Source organism: Eleutherodactylus coqui, chromosome 10 (assembly GCF_035609145.1).
Source record: "Eleutherodactylus coqui strain aEleCoq1 chromosome 10, aEleCoq1.hap1, whole genome shotgun sequence".
Taxonomy (NCBI): domain Eukaryota; kingdom Metazoa; phylum Chordata; class Amphibia; order Anura; family Eleutherodactylidae; genus Eleutherodactylus; species Eleutherodactylus coqui.
In genome coordinates, this window is record NC_089846.1 from 53,129,238 (window position 1) to 53,147,145 (window position 17,908).

At 44.2% G+C, this 17,908-nt stretch overlaps 1 protein-coding gene across 1 annotated transcript in view; it reads left to right on the top strand.

Annotated features, from left to right (window-relative positions):
* Positions 1 to 16,330, top strand: part of LOC136580426 (ras-related GTP-binding protein A) — a 20,221-nt gene extending 3,891 nt beyond the window's left edge. The window contains exons 3-10 of the mRNA XM_066581001.1: positions 2,948 to 3,047; positions 3,133 to 3,199; positions 9,473 to 9,695; positions 11,234 to 11,329; positions 11,424 to 11,546; positions 12,020 to 12,111; positions 13,196 to 13,311; positions 15,638 to 16,330. Coding sequence (XP_066437098.1) covers positions 2,948 to 3,047; positions 3,133 to 3,199; positions 9,473 to 9,695; positions 11,234 to 11,329; positions 11,424 to 11,546; positions 12,020 to 12,111; positions 13,196 to 13,311; positions 15,638 to 15,735 — 915 coding nt within the window. The 3' untranslated portion in view covers positions 15,736 to 16,330. The remainder of the gene's footprint in view (positions 1 to 2,947; positions 3,048 to 3,132; positions 3,200 to 9,472; positions 9,696 to 11,233; positions 11,330 to 11,423; positions 11,547 to 12,019; positions 12,112 to 13,195; positions 13,312 to 15,637) is intronic.
* Positions 16,331 to 17,908: the final 1,578 nt, after the last annotated feature.

Genomic DNA, 17,908 nt, shown 5'->3' on the forward strand with positions numbered 1-17,908 from the left:
ATTACCTTTTCTCGTCCGTATCATTGAGGGACACAGCAAGACCTTGGGTATAGCTTCTGCCACTAGGAGGCGACATTACGCATAAAAGTGTTAACTCCTCCCACTAGCTAGATCCCACCTGCAGGCATTCAGCTAGATCAGTTTTTAGCTTAGTGTCTGCAAGGAGGCAGACATGTGTAGTTTAGGTCTGCATGGAAGACTTCGCTTGTGGGAATAAGGGGAGACAGGGCTTTTTACTTGCCTCCCTGTCCTCCCAAGGACGGGCGAACAGTACGGTAACTCTGCCGTGTTGTTTGCGCCCGACCCAACGAAGAAAAGGGGGCTCGATCATGCTTGTGCGCAGTAGATCGATGCCCGCCAGCTATTGGGTTCCCCACCCTGGAGCAACTCCCAACCTACGCGACAGCGAGTGCGATGGGGAACACTGCTGGAGACGGCCGCCGCCGCCGGGGACAGATCTCTGTAGAATTTACTGTAAGAGAGGTGAGTATACAGGAGGTAAGTACCTTTCCCTCTGTCCACCCTCCCTCTCCTCTCCCCCTTTTTTTCTTTTTCCAACGGAGGCTCGCCACTGTTGTGAGAGCCCACGGTGATGGCGGCGTGGTGAGCACCGCGCTTTTTGGTTTTTTCTTTTTTTTTGGGTGTACTAGCCCCCGTACTGCCTTTGGCCTCTGTGGCTGTCCTTGATATCTTGTAAGCAGCCAACCCTAGTTACTGCAAGGCATCACCTTTTCCAAGGCTGGACTTCATGCAGAAGGTGGATGCTGTGGACATTGTCGCGGTTTCAGTGGGCTGAAACTGAGGTATGTTTGAGCCATGTGTCTCCATCTCCCATTCTCTGGCAGCTGTGGCTCCCACACATTTGCCTGGGAGGCTTCCTTTTCACCCTTCAACAGTGGTAAGGCCATTGAACGACGGCCTGTCTGGATGGGAAAGGCTAAAGAACTTCTTGGCGCAGGTGCTTTCCCCCTTCAGCTACTAAGACGACCAGTGTTACGTGTGGGAGTTGTTGGAATACACGGCTTCACGATCATGCCCCGCTACAGCTATGCGGACTTGAGTCAGACGGCGGTGCCGGGGTTCTGGTACACCACATTCTGACGGTAGTCAACTGCCTGTGCGACTTTCTCAGGACAGTCGACCTAAGAAGAAGTGAGCCTCACCTCGCGTGTTTCCCAGCCATAGTCATGGTGGGACTCCTACCAGACAGGATGGTTAAACGCAACGGATCTTTTCGTTTTTGGTAGTCTAGAATCCATCCGCTTCCTTCCTCAGGACGGAACTGTGAAGGCAGTGTTTACAGTCTGGACTTCTGTTAAGGTGGCCGTTCATCTAGATCGATAGCTAGAAAGCTTCGGAGCTCTGAAGTTCAGCGCCAGTGCCGCTGATGACACCACAGCTGTTTTCTGGATACTTTTTCATACAGAAGCAGTTACAGCTGAATTTGTTTTGCGCCCTGCGGGCAAGTACAGCTCGACTTGGCATCCAGTCTCCCTTTCGAGCAAGAGGCTCTATCAGGCGGACTTGTCCACGGTCGTTTTGTCATTAGGAGAAGTTTGTTATTCACTTGTTGCATATTCCCTCACGGCAGGTGGTCTCTGCATCAGCTTCAATAAAGGCTTCGGTTGCCACCTTTATCGATGGTGGCTCGTTGCAAGGGACGCGCCGGTCACAAGTGGGTTCTGTCTGACTTTGCAAATTACCTCTCAAGTGGCACTCTTCAGTTGCCCTAGCACTCTGCTGGCCCTCCTGACAACACAAGTCGTGTCCTTGGTTTTCCGAGGTGGGCTCCTTGCACTAACTCTGCTCTGCGGCAGTACAGGTTTACCAGGCCAAAGACGACGTGTCGTCAGGCCGTTGCTATGGCACATATTACTCGGACAGCGGGTGCCTCGTTGGAAGCTCCTCGTTAGGAGCTCTCTCCCAGTGGTGCATGGGACCGTTACTGAGGTCCTTTTGTACTCCATCTTTGAGCATGCTGGATGTCTAGGCATCCCTCCATGCTAGTCGCAGTTTCACAGCTTATGGCAATTCTTTACACCTGCGGCTTCTTATATTTTCCCGCCCCCTTGGGCACTGCTCTGGAACGTCCCTAGGTCTTGCTGTGTCCCCCAATGATACGGACGAGAAAGCAGGACTTTTGGTATAACTCGTAAAATCACTTTCTCATCACATACATTGGGGGACACAGCACCCTCCTAGTGTGGTATTAGGACTGTAACATAGACTCCTCTTGGTTGCAGCATCCTCAGTGTAGTCGCACACGGTGTTGGAATAAGTTACAGTTCGTGAGTATTGTTATTTTTTATCTATTATCCTACTGGCTGCTCCTACTGCTTGCATACAAACTGAGCTAGCACAATACTGCAGGAGGGGTATAGCTAGTGGGAGGAGTTAACACTTTTATGCTTAGTGTCGCCTCCTAGTGGCAGAAGCTATACCCAAGGTCTTGCTGTGTCCACCAATGAACGTGACGAGAAAGTGATTTTACGGTATGTTATACCGAAAATCCTGTTTTTAAAAATCTGTGCCTGCTAGGCATATTGCGTCCGAACTAGCAGGCTTTGGCATTGCGGCTGACGGAAGGTTAATGTCTTTTAAAGGGATTTTTGCCACCAGAGATATTCCGGATTGTGGATACGTGTCTGACTGTTGGGACACCCAATAATCCAGACAATTGCACCCTAAAAAGCCCCTGTGTACGGAGCTGCTGTGCGCATGTGTTGACACTTCTCTGTTCACTTGGAATGGACAGAGATTACCATACGCTCTGTTCTCCATCGGTCCCATAGAAGTGAATGGAGCAGCGGTTTAACATGCACACACCATACAGAGGAGCATTTGGGATGCAGTTCTTGGGATCACTCTTAAACATTTACCCCCTTGTCCTGTAGATGGGGGATCAACATTGTAAAACCATTTATAACCTGTCTTGTTACTCTGCCAGGTGCTATTAATGGGGAAGAGCGGCTCAGGAAAGACCAGCATGAGATCCATCATCTTTGCGAATTACATTGCACGAGACACGCGGCGTCTGGGGGCCACCAGTAAGACCTGATTTGGAGACGAATACATCTTGGTGCGGTGAGGGGTCTCTTCTGATTATGACATCTGCACCTCTTTCTCTTGCAGTTGATGTTGAGCACTCTCATGTCAGATTTTTGGGGAACTTGGTTCTGAATCTATGGGACTGCGGTGGGTAAGTTTCTGGATTTTGCTGCATACAAGACCTTGGCTTTGGTTCACTGATTAGTCTTTGCATTAATGACATTAGGGTAGGGCTAGCCAGCTTATCAAATTAATTAATTTGCCATTTTAAGGCCAACTGCAGGTGGCCGGGTCGGATTCCAACTGCGAGATTCTCTCAGCGGGATGCGACCCTGTGCCACGGAAGTGACCTACAGCTTACCTGTCCAGCATCTTTACGCTGTGCTGTGGATGTGCTGACTGGTGCACAGCCGCACCTACACAGTGCAGAGCCGGCACGTCATAGAGGACGTGGCCGTGCGGGCCTCTGTGAGGCTCGCACTAGAATAGGACATGCCGTGATTTCTACCCTGCGGGCGGAATGCCGCAGTTGATGTCCGCTCGTGGGCATGGAGATGCATTTTTCAAAGCATGTTCTATGGGCTGTATTTGCTGCAGGATCCGGAGCTCTGGATCCTGCAGTGCAAATATGCCCGTGTGTATTAGGCCTCTAAAGAAGTAAGATTTTCACAGAATTTCGAAAAACATCTGGCCAGGGTGGATATATGTAGCGTTAAAAGGTAAAAATATAATGCATATACACTTATTGTAAAAAAAAAAAACCAAAGAATCCCTACCCTAGAAGGCGTTGTCGGAACCGAAAGAAACTTTTTATGTGCGATTGTAACGTTGATAGAAGTAAGTGATAACAATATTAGAGTAAATGGATAATTTATTGCAGAAAACTGACCACTTGAAGGGAGGCTCTAGTACCCTGTTGTACCGCCTCTAGCTTGGATACAAGATGTGATACAGGCGGGCATGGAGGCTCTAGTACCCTGTTGTACTGCCTCTAGCTTGGATACAAGATGTGATACAGGCGGGCATGGAGGCTCTAGTACCCTGTTGTACTGCCTCTAGCTTGGATACAAAATGTGATACAGGCGGCATGGAAGCATACAGGTTCTGTATGATGATATCCTGCACATATCGGTCAACATTTGCTGTAACTGAGTCTCTAGATTGCGCAAACTCATAGGATGTCGAAGTTGGCGTTCCAGATGGTTCCATGCATGTTCTATCGGTGATAATTCTGGTGACCGGGCAGCCATGAAAGTGTGACAATGATGTGGAGGCATTCCTGTGCTCCCCCCTTGTGTGTGCGGCCGAGCATTATCCTGCTGCCTCTTGGAAGCCGCAATGAGAGGAACACATGTGGCTGCAGGATGCCCTGAACATGTCGCTGAGCTGTCATTGTCCCTCGTACCACTACTAGGTGTGACCAACTGTTGTATGCGATGCCCCTCCAAACCATCACACCAGCAGGGGGCAGTGTGCCGCTCCACAGCAAAGGCAGGATTGAGGCACTCACCACTAGGTCTCCAGACACAAATACGGCCGTCGCCAGTGATCAAACTAAGCATGGATTAATCGCTGAAGACAATCCGGTTCCACTCCATAGCAGTCCGGTTTAGTCATTCACGACACGACTGCAAATGAAGGCGAAGTTGGGTGTTGAAGGCAGTACATTTGAGGGACGCCGTGAGACCAAATGTCTTTCAGCCAAGTGCCTGGAAATAGTTCTGACAGGCACAGGGGCTTGTAATGAACGTGCCATCTCTGTGGATAGTGGACAATGAAACGGTTGAAGCTGCTGGTGCTTGTTGGAAGATCAGACCATCTTCTCTACTGATGGTCTGTTGAGGTTGTCCTGAGCCCGCTAACCTTGAGTGCGTGCCCTCACACATCCACCGGTCCCACCCCTCCTAACAGTCTGGCCAGGACTCCCGGTAGGGGACAATTCATCAATACGACCATCCAGCTTCTCGCATTCCAATAATGCGCCACTCTCAGACTCTGTTAACTGGACAAAGTCCATTTGATTGCATCATAGAGGTGTCTACTCGTCAACAAGCTCCACACAGGAAGAAGAAGAGGTCCCTACACACAAGTAGCCTCTGAGAGCCTTTTTATAGGCCAAGGGGGAAACTACTTTTAGGGCCTCCGGTGACAAAACCGTTCATCTAATCACCCCACAACTCTAATCATTTGCATGTCTGAGATGTAACTGCATGCTGAGTTTTGCAGCAAAACAACAACTCCTTCTGGGGGCCGGATTGTGTTTTTTTTTGTTTGTTTTTTTTGCAAAGCATGTGGTTTCCAGCAAATAGCAGTATCTGCCTTCTCAAGTGCTGAGTGTGTAATAAAGTATTTTTATAAAGACACAAAGGTCAGACACAAACTGCAACTTCCAGATTATCTCATAATCCTTCCACACAGAGTAGATGAATGGTGATTGGAAAATCAGGTTTTTGTTTCATGGTGTTTCTTTTTGAGCCAAAGCGAGAAGTGGATACAGCAGGAACATTCTCATTGGGGTATCTGTGCTCCATGGACCCTGCACATTGTATCCATGCAAAGAGAATTGGACATGTAATGTTTTTTTTTTCTGTTCTTTTTGCATGAGCCATGAAAAATTGTTCATGTGACTAGCCTTATAGGTTAATATGGGAACATGTGCTGGAATGCACGAATGGCACACAGCCTGAAAATATGGCCTTGTGAATGGGCCCTTTGGCCTTATGCACATGGCCGTGACGGGCTCCACAGGCAGAATATCGCAGTGGAATCCATCACAGCGCCCCCCCCCCCCCCCCAAAACCCCATACTTGCCTCCGGATCCGCTGCCCAAAGTTCCGCATGACGCTGCGGCGCGCATGCGCAGTACGGCTGATGATGCACCGGCGGTGTCACATGACCCGCTGGCAGCGTCATATGACGCGGTGGGCACGGGGCGTATTCACGCTATACTTCCGCTGTGCTATATACCTGCAGCAAATGGGACATGCTGCAGGTAATTTCATGCTGTGGAATTCATCAGCGTGTACATTGAGCTATTAGGTTCAATAGAACCCAATAGCTGCAGTGAAACGCGGTGGAAATCCGGCCGTGGGCATTAGGCCTAAATGTAAGCTTGGGGAGAGGAGGAGTGTCGAGTACAATGAGCATGAGCCTTGCTGTTAGGGTTACTAGCTCGGTGTAGTACTGACTCCACACTGATGCTCGCAGGCAGCCTTTTCACCCTTTCAGTGCCATCTACATTCCAAAGGCTTGAGAAGATCCACAAGTGTTTGATACACTTCAGTTATGGAAACCCTGGAGCAAGGAGCAGGTGAAAGTGTCTCACAAGGAAACAAGACTCTATAGGCCCCTATTCACATTAGTCGAAAGTCATCTGATTTCACTGGAGCTGGCTAACTCTTGCATGTGTGTGAGGGGAAGGGGCTGCCAACCTTTCCCTGACAATTCAACTTCAAAGCCTTAATCCTTTAGTCCTCACTGGAGATGAACTGCAACCAAAGTGGTCTAGCTACAGTCTTACTCTACTGCCGGCATATATAACTCCTAAACGCTTGGTCAAACAAAGCATTCGTGCACATGGCAGTGCCCTGGCTACCAAAAAACTGCCGTCGGTTGAATGGAAACTCTGCAGCCAGCTATTGAAGGTGTATGGCCACCTTAACACCTTAAGGTCATGGTATATTTTAACCATAGGACGCAACGATTTCTTTTGGGATTTTCATCTTCGCTTTTCAAAAGCCTAACTTTTTTAATTTTTCCGTCGACATGGTCGTACGAGGGCTTGTTTTTTGAATGGTGCACTGTAGTTTTGATTGCTACCATCTTTTGGTATATTATATTGTAAAAGTTTTTTTTGTATTTTTTTATTTTTATTTTTTGAGAGAGCAGGGAGAGAAAACACATAAATTCTGCCATAACTTTTTTAGTGTTAGGTCGAATGGATACGGCCGGGTTGGATTCCCCATATGGGGGTAACTGCAGCAGAATCCGACCCCGTGTCCGTCCGGTGATCCCTGCATACCTTCCGGATTCTTCATAATCTGTATTGCGGATATGCTGGCCAGTGCACATGCGTAGTACAGATTAAGCAGCGCCATTGCTAGGCGATGACCTGGATTCTGTGACCTTTCCGCAATGATGATTACGGAAGGGCCGCGAATTGGATGGCTTCTATTGACTTCAATGGAAGCCATCCGTGCTGAAATAGAACATGCTGCGATTTTTTTTTTTTTTTATTTTTTATTTTTTTTTCCCCTCCGTGAGCAGAAAATTGCAATTGATTTCCGCTTGTGGACAGGGAAAAGCGATTTTTCAGTAGCATGTTTATGGGCAGTATTTGCTGCGGAATTCGGAGTCAGATGCCCACCCCGGATTCCATAATGCAAATACGCCCGTGTGTATTCGGCCTTTATCATGCAGCATAAATGTCATGATACTTTTCTTTTCTGCGGGTCAGTACAATTATGACAATACCAAAATTCTTATTTTAATTTTTTTTAGGTTTTTCCACTTTTCCTTTTTATTGTGGAAAAGTGGAAAAAAAAACAACACTTTTTGTAAGTTATTTTTTCTACATCACTTTGCTTTAGTTTTTTTAGGGTTTCCCTTACGTTTTTTGCCGTGCAGGATAAATAGTGTGTTCAATTTATTTTATGGATCGTTACGAATATGATACCAAATACGTGGGACTTAATTTTTTATATATATATATATATATATACACACACACAAAATATTATAAAGGGAACAAGCACAAAAACGGGGATTTTTTTTTTTTTTACATTTTTTTTTATATCTTTGTAGGGGACTTGAACTATGATAAAGCATTGCAAGTCTGGGTGTGTGCATCTATGTGCCTCCATAAGAAGCACCAATAGTATCAGAACACCAGAAAAAAGTCCCCATATAAATTGTCAACAGTATCATTAACCTGTTAGTGACTGCCTACATGTGTTTTGACATCACTAACGGGCTCTAAAGTGGCCAATATGGGTTTATAGGGCACAGTAGGCTTAGCGCGGAGCTCAGCTAGTCACTCAGAGCCAGGCTTCTCTTTTAAGAGAGGAAAGTCCAGTCTTGGCAATTTAACCCTTTATATGACATGGTCAATCCTCACTGCGGCATCTAAGTGGTTTACAGAAGGAGGGGCCACTTTACTCACTTATTTCCCCAAGGTGTGCCAATGGGTTGCCACAGCAGCCAGAGGTATAACAGAGGCTTCCAGTACTGCCATGTAACAGGAGTGTGGGTATATTACCTGGAGAAGTTGTTCTCTACCATTCTTACAAGCCACTGGTTACGGGTTCTGTTTTCGTACGTCCAAGATGGCCAGCTCAATCTTTAGACTGCCTAATTCCCGCAGTGTGTTGGTAGTGTTAGACTACCTATGCAGTATATCTGTATTCTGAGTGCCCAGAGCTGCCAATCTGAGAGCAGTATACAGTGTGCATTAGGTATAGTTAGAAAATTGGTGGAGCCAAAAATGGGACCTGGAAGAAGCGGATTGGAGGTGCAACAGAGAAAAGAAACTGCAGGTGATATACCCCCTTTTCTCCTCCAGTTTCAGAACAGAATTTTATCCTGAACCCGGAGGTTTGCCTTCGATCTTGGTATATAGTGCAGCCATAAAGCAAAAAAACAACACGCAAGGGTCAATACATTCTATAGCTGATACGGATATGATAAAGCTCAAGGTAACTTACTTCAATGAGAGGGTAGTGAAACCTCAATACCGACTTTTCAGAATCGCCCACCAATATTCAGACACTTGGTAGGAGTTATTCGGTGTCTTCACCGCCATCATAGGGATAACCTGGATATTTGATAGACAGGTAACTTCAGTAGCTAATGTACAGTGCAACGAGTTTCGGGGTTAAAAACCTTCCCCCTTCCTCAAGCACATGTAATAGGGGTACAACTGTTAGTCACACATTCATAATGACTTGCATTAATCTACTATTGCATGCATGTGGCTCTCCTCGGCGTGCCTTCCGTCTGTGGTGCGGAAACCACGGATGCTACGCTAGAAGTGTCCAGCAGTCCAAATGCTGTAAGTTGGAGGGAGTGAAGCTGAATATTGCATTCCATGGACTGGATGCTATGTGTAGTCCACCGGTCGGAAGAAACTGTATTCCGCCAGGCCGAAAACTCTGCATTCCACCATGTGTTACTATAAAAGCTGGGATGTAGTTACTGACCTTTCTTCCGTAGCTCATACCAGTAATCTCCTATCACGTGTTATCTGTGTTTTCAAGAAACTTAAAATGTAACCTCACAAAAATGAGATCAGATGTTGTTTCTGCGCTTAGTGTGACTTGGTGGGCTTGAGATGTTGACAGGACAGTGAGAAGGTTAGATCACTTCTGAATTGTTTTACTTTTACCAAAGTATGGATACATGCGTGTTTTTGCTTCTGTAATTTCAGTCAGGATACGTTCATGGAGAACTACTTTACCAGCCAACGTGACAACATATTCCGCAATGTTGAGGTCCTCATCTATGTCTTTGATGTTGAGAGCAGAGAGCTGGAGAAGGATATGCACTACTATCAGTCCTGTTTGGAAGCTATTCTTCAGAACTCTCCTGATGCGAAGGTGTTTTGCTTGGTTCACAAGATGGACTTGGTGCAAGAAGATCAAAGAGACCTGGTTGGTATTAAGACGGTGACATGAATGAAAATATTAAATTAGTAAAGTGCGGACAAAGAGCAAAATGGTCAGTCTGTGAAAAGGGTGTCACAAATTTTTGGCTCCAATAGGAGAGCCCAGCACTCGAGCACTGAGGTGTGTTATTGGCTGCAGCAGCCTGAGATGCCCTGTGACTACAGCCTGTAAACAGAGAGGGAACAAAAACTTTAGCAGTGGTGGAATCAACAATTTGGTACATTCATAACCCTTTCCCAACATCTGTTGTATATGTACAGTGGTAGTGGGAAGAAGCTGAATACACTGCAGGTGCTGGTTGTGTTGTACAGTCAATGCCCACATGATTAATGCCCTCGAATAACTCTGATCCTGGCTGTTTAACCTCCTAGATTCTGTGATCCCTAGATGCTGTACGCTCTAAGCATTGTGCGTGTGCTGAACTTGCAAAATATACGCGTGCATAGCGACTCGAATATACAGCATCCTCACAGCTGGATACGGCAATCACAAGTCAAGGAACTTTTTGCTGAATGATAGGAAAGCAAGTTGGATCAGTCCCAGGTAGAGATGAGCGAACCTACTCGTTTAGGGCGTTTTTTTTCACTGGAGCACCGCTTTTTTTGGGGGGGGGGGGGGGGGCGCCGGGGTAGTCAGTTACTCGGAAAAAGCGGTGCTTGAGTGAAAAACCGCCCTAAACGAGTAGGTTCGCTCATCTCTAGTCCCAGGGTATGAACCACCCATCGGACTGATATGCAGTTAATTGGCGCATCCCACTTATGGTTATAATTTGTTTTGGGGGAAAGTTAGTGCTGGCTCAATTTTTAAAAATACAACTCTTCCCTCAAAAGCAAGCACTCGCACGGGTACAGAAAAATAAAAATTTATATGCCTTGGAAGATGGGGATAAAAAAACAAGAATCAAAAAATGAAAACTAGTTGCTTTTTAGGCCCCACACAATAATATTGACCACCCTTGTGCTCCCCGCGCAGTATTGCCCCATTTGTGTCACTGCCTAGTAATAATTCCTGCCGTTTTTGCTCCTACATAGTACCTAAGCAGCTTTGATAGTAATTATGCCCCCTCATTGCTCTTAGGCTATGTTCACATTTAGGGTATTTTAGTCTGGATCGGCCCTAAAATTTGCAGCATATGTTGGGCTGCGGTTTTTGCTGCAGAATTTGCTGTGTATTTCACAGCCCCAATTCTGCTATGTGTGAATGCACCCTAAGACCTAATATTATAAAACGGCCCACCTTTGTGTCCCCAATAGCTGAGTGTTTCCCTCTTTACCCTGAAAATTATAAAACTTGCCTTCAATGAATTCCATGATGAGCGGAGCGGCGGAGGCCTTTTTCTGAATTGTGAAGTAGGCGTAGGTGACCTGAAGTGTCGTGGTCTGGCACCTTTGTAGATTACTCTGGGTCTGGTTAAAATAGCAGAACTCACAAATTAGAAGGCGTGTCCACATATACTGTAATATATATTTATTTCTGTCTCAAGACTGTATATTGTTAGCTGACTGTCTTTGTATTTTCTTTAGATATTTAAGGAACGAGAAGAGGATTTAAGACGCCTTTCCCGACCTCTAGATTGTGCCTGTTTTAGGACTTCTATTTGGGATGAGACCTTATACAAGGTATATGATTCTTGCCTTGTTTCTTCTTCGGAGACAGAAGTGTTCTTATCTTGACCTTTTATACACTTTTTCCCTTGTGTGTGCTTCTGTTCAGGCCTGGTCCAGCATTGTCTACCAGCTCATTCCTAACGTCCAGCAGCTCGAATCCAACCTGCGTAACTTTGCCCAGATTATTGAGGCTGATGAAGTTCTGTTATTTGAGAGGGCCACATTCTTGGTGAGTAACTAAGTCTCGTTATAAATTACGTTTTGCCTCTGCTCTCCTCTCCGTCTTGTTTTTTTGTTTTTTGTGTAGAAAACTGCATAGGGTTTAAAAGCTAGACAGAACCATAGTATTTAATGTGTGAGAAAAGACCGCTTATGTCTCCCTTTTACTAGGTTACTGTTGCGGTTAACCTTTTTGGCTGGATGGAAAAGCATGGTGCACGGCCATTTTCTATTCACTCAAATAGGCTGACCGGGTCGGAAATCTATTGAAATGTGAGACCAAAGCGGTCTCGTTTCGCACGTTAAACCCCACCGTTCCATCTGGATTTCCATCCCTGTCATTTTCTGCATAGAAGATAGAAGCCCGAGACTGAAAAGGTGGAGGAGTCCAACACGTAATGTGAAAAGAGGCTAAATGCTGCGTTTATCCAAATCTGGGCATTTTTAAGCAGTGTTGAAATTTTTGGATATTCTGTTTTCCAGGTTATTTCTCATTACCAATGTAAGGAGCAAAGAGACATTCACCGGTTTGAGAAGATCAGTAATATTATAAAGCAATTCAAATTAAGCTGCAGGTAAGACAAAAATTATGTTCCAATTTTATCTAAGTTTTCAGTTAAATTCAATTATTTGCTTTTTGGGGGGAATTCCATTCAGTATAATAGTTGGTTGATATAAGAGTTGTTGGTTATAAGGTTCTCAAGCAGAACTCATTGTAGGTTTTCATTGAAAGGGGGAAAACTAGTCAAAATAATAATATGCCATTTATATACCTGAGAAGATGATATTGATCTTTGAGCGGTGCCAAAACATTTAAAGCCACCCTTCAGCCCCAGGGACAAAACTTGAAGGGGGACTTGCATTACCTGGTGCTAGCATTCTGTCCCGTCCTACTGTGGATCTGCTTGTTTTTGGGGCTCTCTGCTGTGTTCCAGCATGGTCTCTTACTTACCCGATGGACTCGGTGCATCGGTAATCAGACACTACATGCTGCTTTTAGATTTACGCATGTTCAGTGTGCATCATGCACTCCAAGGCCTCATGTCCACGGGGAACATCAGATCTGCTGCGGATGCACTGTAATTGTCTTTTATTTTTCATGTGGGAGATCAATTGAGCTATGTGCTCTATGAGCTCTCGCACGCGTGATCCGCACCTAAATGGAGCATGTCCATTTTTTTTCATGGTCCAGAAATTTTTTAATTGCCATCCGCGGGTATTTATCTACCCACGGGTGGTCAATGCATTCCTATGGGGCGCGGATCCGCGTGCGGGAAAAACGCTGTGGATTTTAATTCTTATTTTCCCCGTGGACATGAGGCCTAAGAATTGCCGTGGCCATCTTGGAGAACCATAGAGTGTCCCCAGGAAGAAGTGGATCCATGGTAGGACCGCATCAGGAAATATAAACCTTCCCATCTCTGGACAGATTGTCATGGGACCAGAGGGTCTCTTCATGCTCTAGAGCCTTTTTGTGTTTGGATATGAATAATCTTCGCATGTATCAGTCATTTACCAGAAGATAACTTTGACAGGATTTCTTCTTTATGTTGTAAGTATTCTGGGTATCATAATTACCAGTAATTTAGCATACATCTAATAAAACATGATCTATTCAATATTAAGTTGTGCTCACTCACTGGTTTTCTTTATTTACAGTAAGTTGGCTGCATCTTTTCAGAGCATGGAGGTTCGAAATTCCAACTTTGCTGCTTTCATAGATATTTTCACGTCCAACACCTATGTCATGGTTGTAATGTCTGATCCCTCAATTCGTAAGTTTTAATTTTCCTAGCTCTTAGGCCGCACTTTGAACCACTTTCCTATTCTAGGTGTAATTGTAAATTGGGCTTTTAATTTCTTAATATCATTATATTATAACAAACTGCACAGATTTATGGGCGTGTTTTTTTTTTCCCAAGCAAATGCATGTACTATAATTACTCAGGAAAACCACATAATGCCATGATACAGCTTTGCATTCTAGGTACCTTAATTACAAATACCAATTTAACTCTTGCCGACTAATGAATTGTATGTTCCTTATGAGCAATATGCAATAGCCTCATCACAAACTTATTCATCATGTTAATCTCACTGGAACCCGTACTGTGCCAATAAGATCAGGCACAAGTCAACAGCTGTAATACACAGAATGCCGCTCCAACAGTGGAGAACAGAGAAACTGCTGTTAAGTCCAGGGACCATTGAAGATCCATTGCCATGTTTGGGCATACTTAAACAGGTGGTTGTTAGAGTATATCAATGGTTATGGGGCTGCAGATGGCTACCAGAGTGATAGCCAATGCAATTAAGATTCTACAAATGGCAACAAGTTTTTCAGTCTTGTCGCCATTTGCGACCACCCCTGCTGCCACAGGTTTGTCTCATGGCTGTAATACATGTAGATTGGCTCTGCATCTTATAGACTTTCCTATTACTCTGTTCCCTGACGCACACCCTGAATTTGGAGAATAGGTGCTGCAGCTGCTGCTCCTCTGCTGACCTGTTCCGGTTGGCTGCTGTGAATGGTGAAAGAGGAGGGTCTCCAAGTATGGCTACACTGGGGTGGGAGGGAAAGCCACTGGATGTGATGATATTGTGGAGTGTATTGCACCCACTGATTTTGAGTATATTGTGTGGGGGGAGGGAAACCTCTGAATGTAAGTACAAATGAGCGAACCAAACCTGTAGAGCTGAATTTGGGTCGAAGTTTGGTAAAAAAAAAAAAATTGGTTTGGCAAGAAGTTGAACCTCAGGCAGTTCATTTCTGCAGATGTTTATAAAAAAAACTCTAAAACTAGTATAGCACACTGTCTAAGGGCCCTGAAATAATGATGGTTGAAGTTCTTCAATACATGCAGTTTAGTGGTTGCCTTGCAGTGCTGGGTGTCCTGGGTTCAAATCTGACCAAGGACAAAATCTGCATGGAATTGGAAAACTCCATGCTGCTGTTGGCTTTGATTTGAACCTAGGATCATTGCATGGCAACATTGCTAACTACTAAACAACAATGCTCCTTCCTTCCTTCCTTGTCTGGAGGAGGTGAAGAGCAAGAAGAAGAAACTTGGAGAACATGCAAACTCCATGCAGATCTTGTCCTTGGTCTGATTTGAACTTCGGATGACAGCTTTTTTTTCCTCCTCATTCTTGTTCTCCAGAGTAGAAAGAAGGAAACGGATCAAGAGAGGGAGGAGGTTCTCCCTTTGTTTGTGATTACATTGTGTGGGGAGCAGCACTATAATAGTTATATTCTTGTACATAGCGGCAGTATTCTAGTCTAGTCTAACCTATCCATTATAACTAATAATAGATGTAACAACCACAAACGAATGAATCGAAAGGAGGAGCAAGATGTGATGTTATCCTATTGTTGTAGCTGATGGGGGTGATTTTTTTTTTTTTTTCATTGGCATTATAATTGGTTGTGCTCTCCTATTGCCGATTTTTGGAAAGATGTTCTAACAACCTTAGCTGTAATTCCAGGTGGCCATCTCTCCCTAGGACCCAAGTTCTGGTTGTCTCTCTAGAAAAGTATGAGACCTTCTCATCACCAACAGTTTTTTTTTTTTTTTTTTTTTTTTTAATTAGTGAATCCCTATTCGTGGCCTGTAAAGCCATAGTCCTAGACTGGATGTCTCTCTCCTCTCTCACGAAGTCTTTATGGGTTAAACTCCTAAATGACATGCTCCCCGTTGTGCAAGTAGTATATGAGCACCACAGAGGCCACCAAAATTTCATAAGGTGTGGGTTCAGTGGTGTGCTTCGGCAAATAGCCTTTCCTATGGATATATCTTTCTTCTTCCCTATATGTATGCTATACCTTCTGGCTTTTGCTTTGCCGGACAAACAATCTCAGTGAGGCCCCCTCTATTGGGTCCATTTGTAATTCATTACGTACCCTATAACATTATTCTGATGTCCTCCGTAGAGCAAATGTTCTTTTTTTTTCAGTTACAGCTGTTGGGTCCTCAACTTTGTTTTCGCACATGAATAATTGTGAAATAAACCAAATTTTATCCAGACTTTCTATATGTTATATATATATATATATATATATATAATTTCTCTTTGTAACATGGTCCGCTTTCTCTCCAACAGCCTCAGCAGCGACGTTAATAAATATTCGGAATGCAAGGAAACACTTTGAGAAGCTGGAGCGTGTGGATGGCCCTAAACACAGTCTGCTCATGCGCTGAGGCGTCCATCAGAGGTCACTAATTCCAGCATTGTTTAAGAATAACCCTTCTAATCACTGTTTTCCCATTTTGTGTAATGTTCATCTGGAGTTTACCTCCATTTCAGTTTAATTCAAGACAGGTTTTTTTTATGCAAAATGCATTATCACTTGTGTGTGACAAAAGTAACGGAAGGCAGTAAGTAGATCTTAACAAACTTGTAAACCTTGGATAATCCAGCTCATGTTGCTGATGTTTTTTGCCCACATTTCTAGCATGCCGTTCACCTTACGGTGCGCTGATATGTGTGCTTTGATGTTACTTTATAGGAGATCCGACAATTTAGGGCTACGCTGAAATGTTTTATAGCGTTGAGAGAGTGGATAGTCTTAACTTCAAAGTCGCGCAATGTCTCCTTACCAGTCTTACATGGCTGGGATTTAAGGCACATATGCTCAAGATATCATTCTAAATTCCTGATCCATATCCTATACAGTTCAACCGTTATTTTTGGTTCTTTTATTGATTGATTGGAGTTCGGATAAGATGTAATCAGATTCATAGGTTCAATGTATTTTTATGCCTTGGAATAAAAATATTTATGCTTAAAACATAATTGAAATACTTTTCTTTAAATGTATGAATTGGTCAATCATATCAGCAGCCTTGGTGTTAGGATTTTCAGTTTTTGTCTAATAGTGAGTCATTGTGCTTTCATGACCCCCATAGTTTCACTAACCTGAACAGTACAGCTTTAGAGATTTCCCCCCCCACCTTCCTCTGTCCTCTTCCAAGCCACTACCTGTGCTGAACAGGATGATGAAACTGCCAAACAAGCAAGCACTTGTCATGAGTCACCCAGGAGCTGCAATAGGAAATCCTCCAAATGCAGAATATTTCCATACAAGCCTATATGTGTGTGTTGTACTGCTTTATATTGATTTGATTGTTAGAATTTCTTAGCTACAAGTGTTCCAGTATACACCATTGGATATGATGGCGCTATATCAAGAAACAGTATTGTCCGGGTTTCATTGCTTTTATGAATGGAATACAGTTACAATGTTTCCTTTCTCTCCACTCTGCTTTATACAATGTGTCAAGTCAAACTGAGAAGCAGAATGGAGAGCAAATGAATTATTGCCTTTAATGATCAGACTTCTATCAACTATCATATAAATAGTTGATAAAAGTTGATTTTGGAACAACCCCTTTAACCCCTTCAGTGCAGGTTTAGGTAATCTTCAGCACATTTCAACACTGATTTTTAGGAGATTTTCCGGGAGTGCCACTAAATGGGTTAATGTGACTTTATCCTGCTGACAGTGCTTTAACAGTCTACACTGCTCATGAATGCTTTCCTGTAAATTTGGAGATTGCGGTGTTCAATTTCTACTTAACCACAAGAGCGATGATGAGGTAACTAAATGGTAAGTTCACACACAAGATTGTTACAGAAAGTTCAGCTGCTGGCCCACATACTTGAATAGGACAGCATTCAGTTACATGGAATTAATTTTTCAGTTGCAGAAATGTATGCTATATGTGAACACAACTTGCTAAGACCTGACTTGCTATGCAGGTCAAATTCTTTCTTGCACTCCAACCTTGGTAAATCATTTTTATTCTTAAACTGTGCTTTGTGCCTAAACGTTAAAGCCTTGCAATTCTCTCGAATGTCATTGACTATCTCTCAGTATAAATGAGGGCCCAGACAATTATTCTTGCTCCACAAAACCTATGCATTTGCCCTTAGGCCTCATGTCCATGGGCGGATTCCGCATGTGGGAGCCCACAGTGGAATCCGACCCGGCTCTCGACCCTGCATAATTGTGTCTGCAGGCGGCGAATTTCTATTCTTCCGGGTTATCTGTATTGCGGATGGTCCGCGTGGTTTGCCGTCGGACATGCACAGTACAGGATTTTTTTTTTCTTTTAAATCTGCTCTTCCTGCAGAATCCAAAGAGTATCATTGGTTGTAGAGGAGAGAAGAGGCAGCTGAGCTATCTGGACCGCCTAATTTGGAATCCCAAGACCTACTTTCAGTCGGTTTCTGTATAATGCGTGGCATAAAACCCTTGGGAAAGAGTCAGGAAACCATAGTTTATTAGCACAGCAGTAATTCTTCAAATTTTGAAGATAACCAATTTTTTCTTGGTTTTGGTTTTCTTTGCTCTTCTCCTCTCTACAACCA